The following is a 13061-nucleotide window of genomic DNA, read 5'->3' as shown; positions in this document are numbered from 1 at the left end:
CCTCGCACATAAAGGTTAGCAGGGGATGAGTAGCGCACGCCTTCCACATTAGACGCCACGCACTCGTACTTCCCCTGGTCGGTCTCCTCACTGTTCTCGATCTGCAAGGCACCTGGGAAATGAAAACATCCAACAAAGACAAGAAGGGAGGGGGAAGTGAGAGGAAAAAAGAGAGAGAGAGAGAGAGAGAGAGAGAGAGAGAGAGAGAGAGAGAGAGAGAGAGAGAGAGAGAGAGAGAGAAAGCAGGGAGGAAATGATTAGTTGATCTGTCAGTGACAACACATGAAGGTGTCAGACAATCTTCTTAATGGAGGGTATCTTGGATTTCTCAGGACCATTTTGTCAAGAACTGTTTCTCTCTGCAATGCTAATGCATGACAAACTGGGTTCCTCCCCGGCCTCAGCCATCCAAAGATAAAAAGTGGTGGACTAAATCAGTAACACTACATTTTTTGGTTGCTATGTTGGTATATGCAACGAAGACGTGAGATCTCTTAAAAAAACCTGATAAGGACACAGTAATGATGTAAGTGTGATGAAAGGTAATGGAGAACTGTGCTGAAATGGCCCTGTTACCTGAGAGAGATAACAAAATTGTCCTTTGCATAGCACTCACCAAGGGAGCCTTAGTGTGTGGGGTGGGGGGAGAGGGGTCATGGGAAAATAGTTAATGTCCAAATGAACACTGACATGTTGCATAATGCAGCAGCTCACCACTCCTGCAGTGATGATACTTCCCAGAATAAAGACACATCTAGTTATTACATTATATCTTAATAAATAGTGAGAAAGAAATTGAAAATATCTCTGCATGAACTGATATACTGGCTACCATTGTGACTGGGTTGTTTTTAAATCATTTAGATTCTCTTCTATTTGTTATTTGTTGTATACGATTGTATTACCAAGTGATGTATTCCCTCTATTTTGTGCTAAACTCATGTGTATCTCTCCTTTCTATCTTCACTCTTTTCCCCCACACTGTCATATTTTAGGGTGTAAGGGTATGATATATATATGAACCCCTTCGGCTTTATTTATTTCAGACTGTATTTCTTATCTCGTTTTAGATTTTATCTTTTGCATGTGCAAATAAACTCAACCTAAATGCCTGGCAACAACACTGGAGAAGGGGCGTTGGGGATGAAGGAGGGAGTTGAAACAACGAGCGTCAGATCATTCCTCGTTAGAGCGCTGTTGACGGCACTTCCTGATGATATCATTAGGGCTTCTGGCTGGCTCAGCAGACAGATTGCAGCCCAGGCCTCCCTGACAAACATGGCACAATTACTCGTTAGCGTTTAGCCAGGAAGCATCAATACGCCAGCCGCTGCCCGGGATGCTTTGTAATATACCATAACCTACTCCATCACATCAGCAAGCAGAGGGAACACAATGTTGTACAAAGCTACTATTCTGGAACATTGGTCTAATAACGCTTTTCAGCTGTGCCACAAATGAGACCATCGATAGTGCTTAATTATAAAGATTAGTCACGCTTCCACCGTGGCCACGGCCTAATACTCTAAGAGTATTTTACACCTCAGAGTCAGTACAAAGATATCTACTCTTAAAAAAAAGAAAACAGACCTGAAGCTACAACAATCTATACTCTATTTTTTCCATCTCTTCATTTCCCTCTACAGCTCAGATCATCCTCATCCCCTAGAGGGAAGTTCCTGGCACATAGCTCATGAACCAAATGAAAACGTCTACCTGCAGTGTGCAGGTGGTGGAGTCTTCGCTCTGCGTTTATGCAGGGATCTGATTTGGATGTGTTTGATGTGCGCTTGGAACAGCAAATGCCAGCCCGGTGGCAGGTGGGTTGGAATGTGCTCAGAAGCCTAGTGCCTCAACACCACAGAGACCGCAAAGTAAGGACTGTGTGAAGTTCAACTCCAGGTGGACAGTTCCAGAAAGCCCTGCCAGCGGCTCCTCAGCCTTGGTCCCTGTGCTGAATTATAAAATCTTTGGAAGGCTGAAGTTGATGCAAGTTTTTCAATGTTTCATAAATAATAATGCTGAAGGGCTGACGTTGGGACAAAGCCCCTTTTCAGTTGCCTGTTACAAAACAGTTAAATCAGACGAAATGTTCTATATTTCATGTTTTCATTCCATGTGTGCCAACTGCTGAAGGTCCAAAGGTCCAAATTATCCCAACAAATACAAATGTCTTTATCTGAAAATAATATTTTACAAATGTCATCTGAAGGTCAACAAAACACAAGCATCAACATGTGGGTGGGTGACAGATAATGAGCCAAACAAAATTAATTGAGAGCCAATTAAAACCAACATTGGCTGCTGTGAATTGTACCTTCTGGTGAAAGAGAGAGGGAGAGAGTAACAAGGAGAGCAAAAAAGGAGTCTTTGAGGGGATAGAGGGAGTTTCATGTGTTCCTCGCCATCTTTGTTGGAGGTTCCTTGCTAGGTGGTCTATTGTTTCCAAACGCCTAATGGCTTCATGACATATTCTAGCTATTATTTAGTGGAGCTGTGAAGAACACATAAAGATTCCTTTCAGCTGGCAGAACACAGAGAGAAGGCGAAACAAGTGAGGTAAGAAAAAAGTGAGAAAGAAAAAGGCAGGGACGAGAAGCGAGAAGGAGAGATAGGAGGGAGAGACAAAAGAAGCAAGAGACAACAAATGTAGAGGAACACAGAGAGAAAGAAGCAGGAATGGAGGTTTATTCGTATTCATATATCTAATTTCTTACTTTCTGTCTTAAACTTGCCATTCTGTCGCAAAATTGAAGATGAGAAAATAATACATTTGACTCTTGTTAGGAGACATTATTCTTACTTAATGATAATGGTTATGTATTAACGAATAACAACAAAAACTTGTTTAAAATTAGATCTGTGTGAACAAATGTTTGTTGAATGAAACCTAGTGAAAGAGCTGGGGAGAAAGAGAAATCACAACTTCATTCTATTTTGAGTTGTTTTATGCTACTCTCTCCGTCAGATTCACACACTGTGGAGATGCAATATCCTGCTGGTGTTACATGTGTTGTGCCACACTGTATGAGGTGCTCTTCTGTCCATTTTGTCATTTACGCTCTCCTATATCATATGTTTTCTACTAGTCCCAGCCTTGTCTTCTAGTCCCAGCTGGTAATTTAAATGAATCCATCCCATTGATGTTACTAAAGTTCTCTGTAACCATACAATAAATTAATGTTTCTTTCTTTTTTGGTGAGCAAGCAGTCAGTTTTAAAATTGGATTGGATATTAGCATTTAAAGACAACAACCCTCTAAGGGTAGTAGAAATCCAAATTAACCCTCTTGGATGCCCTATCTCCAGCAGCAAAATGTACATGCATGTGTGCTAACAAAACCAACTTCACCCTTTGAAAACCCTTGTCACCAGCATGTGTCTCTTTCCTACCATTTCCTTTTGTCTTTTTAAAAAAATGACTGCACTCTCTGTGTTTTGCATAATTGTGCTCTGTCTACACTGCCAGCCTGTGGCTTACCAGAGTGTGAGTGGCCACTGGCGTTTTGTGCTTTTTTTTTAATCAGGAAAAGAAGAAACACAAGGAATGAAATAAATGCTGAAAATTATCTTTCACAAGCACAATAAAAACCTTGCACCCAGTCTGTTCACACAATGGGCATTTACTGATAAAGACTTGCCTAGCGACAATCAGCACTTTATGGTGCCGCTCACAAAATGGCCGCACTGTGCTTATGAAGTGAGTCCTACATGGGGCCTAATGCTCTAATCTTTCCTGTCTCCAGCTATGAAGTCTTATCACAAACACAACAATTGCAGAAACTACCAGTTTGTTTTGCTTGATTTCATTAGGAAACATGAAAAACTATTGACAAATCTGCTTGCTAAGAGATGGCACGAGGAACAACAAGCATGGCTAGTTAATATTCACAGTTGGACTATGTCAATATGAATATTTTTCACGTAAAATATTACATTTTCTTAATCATATAAAGATTACTATTGCATCTTATTACATTACATTTCAAGTAAAGTATTTAACTTAAACTGCAAGAGTCACCTGTTATTACTGAGCAGGTGCTATTTTACTTGCTACTTAATCCTGTTCAAGGACACCTAAAAAGGACACATGAATGTTGAAGGACATTATGTGAGCTGTTGTGGGAACTGAACCTAAGATCTGATAATGTCCAGGATGGTCCCTCAATCCACTTACAGGCCACACCAACCATCCGTAAACCCCAGGAAGTACCGCCCTGCTGAGCAATAATTCATGTTTTTCTGGGTCAGATGACAAAAGATTGGTGCCATTTATTTTTTTCTTTCTGTCTTGTTCCATGATGTATGCTGCACCATCAAGATCCAAAAGAAGAAGGCTACAATTCAGGCAAATAAAGTCCCTGATTATTTTGCTTTCACCTCCATGTGGACCAATTAGTCTCCATCTCAAAGTGATCCTTCCTTCCCACCAAAACTCACAACCTCCAATCTCCACTGCTACCCACTCTTGGATGTCTTGCAGTATGTTCACTGCCTTTCATTCACTGGCTAAAGAAGTCTGTAATGGGCAGTGGGTCTGGGACATTTGTCCCAGCCGTGACAGCTGCCCTGGTTAACAGTGCTGCATGCCGCAGGCTGATCTGATGAAGAGCGTTGAGGTGCCAAGGTGTGATAACAAAGATGATTGCCTTGGCAGAGTTCAACAAATACATGTTTTTGAAGGCTAATTCAGATTTTGGAACAGACATTTGTGTACCGAAACTGTTTAGAGTATATACTTTGTGCCAGTAGTGTAGCCTATATTAAAATGTCACCATATTCTTGCCAAAATATACAAAGGATTTAGATGTGTCTTGATGTGTCATTTAAACTAAAACAGTTCCTTGTAGGTTTTCAATGGCCTTTCTGTAGCTGTAGACTAGCAGGGAATATCAGAAAATATTAAATGTTTAGTAAAATACCATACTGACAAACCCATATATAGAGCTTGTTTCAGTTTTACTCTTGGTTGTTGTGGCAAAAAAAAGGAAGAAACTGAGATATGAAAAAAAGACATACAGAAAGGGTTGGATAGAGACGCTCATTTGTGAGAGGTGCAGTGTGCAACTCAGAGAAAGAGAGAGAGAAAGAACAAAACTATCAAGAGAGGGGTGAGAGGAAGAGTTGAAGAGACAGACAAGCAAAGAAAAACAGAAGGACAGATGAGGGGATAAAAGAAAAGCAAGAAGGGGCCAGTATGGATGATTAATTTCAGAAAGTGCCTGAAACCGTGGTCTGCCCACCCCTGTCGCTGCTTTGTAGCAGCTTTGCCATGTGTACCCCCCCCAGTCCCATTTGTGTAATTCAATTAGTGTGCTCCAGCGGGCCTTGATTGATTTGTTTAGGCGATCAACAAAATGGCTGGCCAAGTCTGACTCTTTCTTTCCCTCCCTCTTGGTCCTTTCACAGCCCACTCACGCCTGCCGGTGGCACACTGTTCTTTTCATCATTTTATCTCTCGTTTTCAGTTCATGTCTCTCATTAGTCCATCATTTCACGTCTCCTCTCCTGTTGTTTCCTCTCTATCCTCACATCCCAGCACTGCTCACTAAAGCTACTACAGTGCAATTAAAACACCAAATTCGCACCTTAGCGGATGTGGATACACATTCAAAATAATAACCTTTGTAGGACATTATTTAAACTCAGTGACATACACAGAAGAGTGCAAGAATACAATACCTTAAGCACACTTAATGGTAAAGGACGAATAGTTACTAAAATATTTCTGTTCATACATTACTAAAAATATTAAGACTAACCGTTTTAAAACTAAAGGACAATTGAATGTCTAGAGATGCAAACTGGAATTAGCAAGTTTCACACTATGTCTGTTTTTCCACGCATTATGTATGTAAATATTATAAACCAAGTAGTATCCCACTTTACTGGCTGGTGTAATTTCAGGTTTTGCTACAGCAGGTGACTGTTGTATGACAATATGCGGAAAGTTATGTATTTCAGTTGTGAATCTGCAGTTTTAACAATCACACAATAGAGAAGACAGCCAGTCTGGACACACAGAAGCCAAGTATGGAAATGACCTTTTCTCTCAGTCTCCCTTTCCTTCTGTCTGTATACTGGCTGTCACTTGGGCACGCTCTGCCACCACCCCAAGGTCATTATACTGTGATCGCACCAGCATGGGGCCCCACGTGTGATGCCATTGTTGTCAGCGCCCATCTGGTGGCTTGTAACGCTCCCATGAAATCAGTAATGAAGCAGGTAGGGAGTCCAGCTACCTGTACCTATTGCTTTCCTCTAGGCCAGCACCTGGGTGGCTTTGCATGGAAGCAAAACTAAAGCAGATTTTACATTTTAGGAATGGGCTCTTACGTGAAGCTCTGATGCTGCTTCCTTTGACGAGTGTTGGGCAGTTGCATATTACTTTCCCCAGTAACCGTAGTGTAATTCTACTAAAATTCCAGTAATAATATTACAGATACCTTATTTTTGTTGTTACCCCCCCCCCCCCTATGATTTGAAATCCAACAATACAATCACATCCCTGGATTCATTATTGTGCATGTCACAAAGCAGGAAGCTAGCTTGGAAGATGGAAATGCTTATAGCGAGTGGAAATATTTACTTTGCTTTGATTTTAACAAACAGAACTGGATTTTAATTGTGCACAGCAGGCTACTAGCGACAAAGAAGTAATAAAGCTTGTGGCTGGTGGATTCTCTGTCTTTCAGACAGATCCTTAGGGTAATACACACAAGCAACAGAAGACCCCTGGGTAAGAAAGAATTTGATAGACTATGTCTCTAAATAACAGACATTGTTTACAATATTGTGTCTCATTATCAATTTGAGCCAGGTGTGCTGTTCATTTAGCCTGTAACTTTATGGATTCATTGGCTGCAGCAAAAACTGCTAGTTTGATTTAATTAATTAATTAATTAATTCACAAAGAAGCAAATGAGTCTGAATTTTGGGGAAAAGGACACAATTACAGATTTTGAGAGGTATAGCAGAAAAGTTATATAACAAATAGTGTAAAGAATTACTGTTGGCAGGGAGTAATAAGTAATGTTAAAATAATATTCGTTTTGATAATATTACTTTTAATCTAACTCTCTTCCCCTGTTGACAGTGCCTCATTCCAGATATCTTGTATCTTGTTCCTCCAGGAGATTAAGCTTCTCCTCTTCTCTCTCTTCTTTCTTTCTAATCTGAATCAAGGTTCGTATGCTATGTAAACCCTGTGAGGAAAATTTGTGAATTGTGATATTGGGCTATATACAAAAAACTTGACTTGATTTAAAATGACTCAAGAGTAGGACAAGCGATGTCACATCTGAAGACATGTTTTGGAAAAGCTCTATTTTCTGGAGTGGAAGAGTCCACTTGAAGTATGTGAAAGTCTGTATTAGTGTGGACATGGACCTATGCAAACAAACCATTTGTATCCTTCTTAGACACCTTGATCTCAATTACATTTCCGTCTCTCTCCAGATCCAATGACATTCATTTTCTCTCTACGTAAGCGCCATACACTCCTGACAGTGAATCAGTGTCGGCATGCAGTAACGTGGTGGGGAGAATTTGCCTTTTTCAGGCCGCTTATCTCATTATGCAAATGCAGAGTTCATAAGTCATGCTTGCTTTTGTTCACCGCAATATGATTTATGAGACCTTATTCAAACAAAGCAGAGCAGGGAGGGCTGGGTTTGGCTATGTTGGTCATGAGTGAGGGCTTTAAAGGATTAAAGGGTCTGAATTTAGTCTAAAACCTGTTTATGAATATATTTTACAACATGTTACTGTTTAGAGATTCATGTCATGAGTGGCTTGTATGAAATGGTTGAGGATGGAGGACCTTTATCTTACTGTAGGGGCTTTTGTCAAATGAATCATCCCCTTTGCTGTTCCAAACTGTAAACATGAAACAAAACCATTCATCCCATCCCCATGAATACAGGGACATACACAGGAAACTGAGATATTCACTTACCTGCTCAGCCTGTGAAACAAAAGCATTTTACAGCAAACACACATGAATCAACTGGGAAAAAAACCCTTCAGCAACAAAGCCTGGTGGATAATTACAGGTTAACTTGTCCGGGGAAATGAAAAAAAAAAAATGAGGAGAGAGAGGAATTATTTGACATAGCTATTGCATAATTCATTGGAGTCATACTGCTTTACCTCTGTGTCATTCCCTTCCCACCTTGATATCCTCCTGTTCATCATCTGACATTATAAGAGACAGTTTTGGTATGGTAAAAGGGGTTACATGTTACCATTCTTAAAAAAGCCAGCCATTGCACCCAGCAGCAGCCTCCTAGTTTTACCTTTACAAGTTACAAGGACGGAGGAAATTAAATCAAATGTACCGGTACTTTTTTCCTCCTTTCCTCTACATACTGAGTAACTTGGGCTAATGAGAGTATGCAAGGTGCATTGATGTACACACGCACCACTTGCTCTAGTGGTGAACAGGAGGATGAGGAGGATATAGAACCAGAGAAGGAGAAAGGAAGAAAGGGGGTTGCTTGCCTGGACCTATCAACAAATAAGGTCACCATTGCCCATCCCCCAACTTCCCATCACCAATCTCCCACCCTCCAATCCAATGTCCAAACAATTTAAATGTCATAGGCATAAAGCAAACAAACTGCCTCGCAATAACCCTCACCATCCTTCCCCTGTGCTATCAACCTTCCAAATACTGTATCATAACCAGACAAAACAACTGATGATGTTGAGGAGATAGTGGGACAACACAAAGACAGAACGCCCACACAGAAGGAAGGATTGCACATCAATGATGACATAGGGCATGGGAGTGACAAACATATGATCACGTTCACGAACAGTGTGTACAGAGCACACAGAACCCAAACACAGATGACACATTCATGTTAGTGGATGTGTAAAAGTTTATCATTTTAAAGAAGAAAAACCCACTTGATATCCCCCCTATTAAGTCATTTGGGTGGAGTTAGGAGCGGTTATGTCTAGTTTAGCGTCAGTTTAAGTCCTTTTTTTTTTCTTTTTTATTGTATTGGTTAAACATCTTACCTCGAATTGGGGTACCCTCTGGAGGAGACACAAAAACGAAGACACAACATCAGTTTAGTTCAGTGTTAATGTTAGTAATAGTTAGAGGAGTTATTTGGGTTGGAAGGTGGCTGGGACTAGATTATCAAACCATTAGGTAATCTCTTACAGGGCTTTCAGAGATAGAGGTTTTTTCAAAAAACAAACAATACCTCTCATTGCTGGTATCACAAAGGAATGGAGAGCTTTATATGACACGCTCCATTGCCTTATCATTTCATCTTTTTCCCCTCCTTGCCTTATACATATTAAGGATACACAATGCTTCATCGCCAGAGCTGTTTTATCATGGCTGCAACTCAGGATTGATTAGGCGGTGCAAGAGAGGTTTGATCTTAAGTTGACATGGATCACTCCAGTGGCAATAGCCTTTTCCAAGCCAACCGAACTTATAAAAGAGGTCAGTAAAACAAGTTAGGTGTGGCACTATTCTATACCAGGTATCTACATTAGTATGGAGCAAAGTTGCTGAGGGAAGAATGGAGTTCCCACTGCACAAGAATTTCAGGCTGTAGCTTCAGGCAATCACAAGTTAAATCAAACAGATTGAAGTTCTTATTTATCCTACAAGTCGTAAACCTGCTTAACTGTGACAGATAGACTCTTCACCTCAGGATTCATCCCTCCTCCCTGGTCATTCAATCTCCTGGCTCTTTCTATTGTTTCATTTCACTGAGAGTTGTATGTTTCTCTATTCTTTGTTTATTGTGAGTCTGTATTGTGTTACATGCCTGACTGCAAGCCAAATGTCCCATTAGGCACAGTAAAATATTGAGCTTATCCAGTCAGTGGCTGGTGGGCTTTTAAATGTAGCCCGAGTTGTTGCTGTGATGTAAAATGCAATGGGTGTGGTTACCTTTGTTCCCATTCAATGTTTTCTAACCATTTCACCCAACTTCATTTTGTTTCTTACTTTATCTGTTCATCCATCCGTCTCTCTCTTCTCCTTTTTTGTGTGTCTCATTCTATCCCACAATTCTTCTCTCTTGCATTTCTCTTAGCATCCCTCTCTAAAACTAAGGATGACTCATAGCAACAACATGCCCTTGGCAATCCCTTGAGAATGCCAGCAGGGCAGCGCCAACCCAGGGGAGATGCCCCACTTAGCATAGATGGCCTGCAGGCACAGAGCTGAGGGTCAAGGGTGCACACTGCCCATTGAGCCTAACACTACAAGCCAAGCCAGATGACATATATAATCTATCCAGTGTGTTCTGGGTTTACCCTGGGGTCTCTTACCAGTTGAATGTGCCCAGAAAACCTTTGAGGGGGAAGGCATCCAGGAGGCATCCTCATCAGATGCCTGAACCACCTCAACTGGCTCCTTTTGATGTGAAGAAGCAGCGGCTTGACTATACTCCCTTATCTTATCCCTAAGGGTGAGCCCTGCAACCCTACGGAGGGAACTCTTTTTTGCCACTTGTATTCACGATCTCATTCAGTCACTACCAAAAACTCATGATCATAGGTGAGGATTGGAAAGTAGATCTTGTAAACTGGTAATTGGAAAGCTTTGCCTTTCAGCTCAGCTCCCTCATCTCCACAATGGTGCGGTACAACTGACAACCAATCGACTGGTCACTCTCCTCAACAATATCTCTCCCAGTTAGTTAAAATCAAGAGAGCCTGGAGTTTAAGAGGTAAAGTGGTGCCAGCAATTTCCATAAAGTACATTAAGTGGTGTGGGTGGTTACGTAGTGTGGATGGAATTTTCAATACCTTCTGGTCAGATTGTTGCTGCAGCTCTGCATACAGAGGAGTCCTTTGTGATACCAGCAGGTAGGAGGCAATCACTGAGTTTGAAGTTCTGCCTGGTTTGCAATGTACCTTGGTAAATTAATTTCCTTTCTTTAGAGTTGCTATTCATTGTTTTGCACTGTGCTTACAAAAAAAAAAAATGTCAATAGCTGTAGCCCATTATAGAGATCTTAAGTAATATTTGCACTAAAGCACAATTATGTTATTATACTGTGTTCATACTCACACAAATTGTGCATTTGCTGTCATTAACCATACTGTAATTAAAAATGTTATAATCTAATTTATTATTACAAATGTAAGTAGCAAATAACTCAGCATCAGATCAGATTATTTTAAAGAAACATTTCAAAGAGATGAACACCCATTCATGTATTCTTTCTTACTTGTGAGGTGTTCGTATTCTATAAACCCAGCTTTCAGTATCCATAAACAGTGCACTATATGCGTATAGTTGCCACAGTGATAGTTTAGAGTCATTGAAAAACCAGGCAAAACAACAAGGACATTTTAATCATTTCTGTAATGATTTTGGAAACCACATAATCATAGGTAATCACAAGACAAAGGACAATAGGGGTCTGGGAAGGTTATTTTGTTATAGAGTTAGAATTTGATTAGAGGCTGCAGAAGCTGTTGGTTTATTTTGCTTTAGCTGTGATGAAATTTTAGTCAGGGGTTAGGGGGTTACTAGTTAAAGGTTAGGTGAGGTTAAGGTCAAAGTTAGGTTAAGGTTAGGATAAGGTTAAGGTTAATAAAGCAGGTTTGTATAAGGGGAAGCCATCACATGTGGACCTCATAAAAGACTGTGACAAAAGAGGAAAAGAAAAGAGAGGATGTAATAAGGAGGATGACGGATATGTAGTATGTAGAGGTTGTGCAAGTCAAAGACAGTGGTTTCACAAAAAAACTGAACTTTTTATCAATGTTTGAATAACCAAAGACCTGACCAGGCAGACTGGGTCTGGAGTGGCCAGCCTCTATTCAATTACAATGGCAAATCCACCTGTATTATGGGAATGCAACCTAATGGGCATAATCTCCCCTTCTAAGCTTTGGTCAGCCAGGGGTTGATCAGCTTACGGTGACAATGACCTAAATATACCTCAACAGACCGCTGACCTCTTCGCATTATCAAATGCAGCATTATTTGCTCCACAGAACACCCCATCTGTTTTGTTAACCAACCCTCTGAATATATTAAAATATTATTGAAGGATGTAGTTTGGCCAGAGGCAATCTGGCCAGAGATGTTGCCCATCTGCGTGTGAGGCGGATGGGGTTGCGTGATTGGACGAATGTCAATGTCTGACCACCCTCCAGAGGGCGTCTGGCTGACCTTCTCATCACCACAGACACCCGTCTGGGATCCTGGTGGTGTCGCAGCAGGTCTCAGGGAAAACCTGGCTCTTGTTACCACATCTGCAGAGGTTCTAGGCACTCCCTGCTGAGCAGCTTTGATGCAAACAAATGGGAGCGTTTTCTTGCACTTTTCAGATTAAGTGCAATTGAACTCATGATTAGTACTCATGATTAGGATGTGCACACTGTAAATCTGTGTGTGTAAGGGAGCCATCCAATGTCAGGTCATGATTTCAAACCTTTATATTAAAAAGGCCCTTAATCTTTATGAATATGCACTCCTCCCAATCCTCTCGATGTCTCCCTTGCCTCTGGTTAATCTGTTCTGGCTGACAAGGCAGCGAGGGCCTGGGGTCTGCAGCCACAGGGACTTAGAGAGAAATGTCAGGCTCCCTCCACACCTCTAGAGGAGCACCTCAGGGAACACTGACGCAAATATCACTGCCCCACCAGCACAGCATGGTCTGGCACATAAGGAACCAGTCAGCCGGCTAGTCAGATAGCTGAATAGAGCTGGATGCTCTATCTGCCAATATATATAATTACAATTGTTATTAAGATGTTGTCTTTAGTTTAAGGTGGATACGATTCAGATCAGTATGCACATTTCGGCATCCCACGGACTGAAGGTTACATGAGAAAGGTGGGAGATTTATTTGGAGGCTGAGTATGCTTTTGAACTCATGTTTGCCAACCTACTTCTCATGTTCCCCATCTCTTCCCAGAAAAGGACCCCTCAGTCTCAGAGATACCCCCTAAGGCTTGAGAGTGTTCCTGAAGCAAAAGAGCCAACAATCAGCCCCAAAAATCTTCAACTGCAATCTGATCAACAGAAGAATCTCATAACATATGCATTCAAGGAATGCCACAATATGT

The 13061-nt window shown here is 41.1% G+C and overlaps 1 protein-coding gene across 11 annotated transcripts in view; it reads right to left on the bottom strand.

Moving 5' to 3' along the window:
* Window positions 1-13061, bottom strand: part of ptprsa (protein tyrosine phosphatase receptor type Sa) — a 234709-nt gene that overhangs the window by 83537 nt on the left and 138111 nt on the right. For all 11 annotated transcript variants that reach the window (XM_051377403.1, XM_051377406.1, XM_051377407.1 and 8 more), the window contains one exon: window positions 2-112. In XM_051377403.1, the coding sequence (XP_051233363.1) occupies window positions 2-112 (111 nt within the window). The remainder of the gene's footprint in view (window position 1; window positions 113-13061) is intronic.

Source organism: Dicentrarchus labrax, unplaced genomic scaffold (genome assembly GCF_905237075.1).
Source record: "Dicentrarchus labrax unplaced genomic scaffold, dlabrax2021, whole genome shotgun sequence".
NCBI lineage: Eukaryota > Metazoa > Chordata > Actinopteri > Moronidae > Dicentrarchus > Dicentrarchus labrax.
The sequence above is the reverse complement of the archived record's forward strand: the minus strand, read 5'-3'. Positions and strand labels throughout refer to the sequence as shown.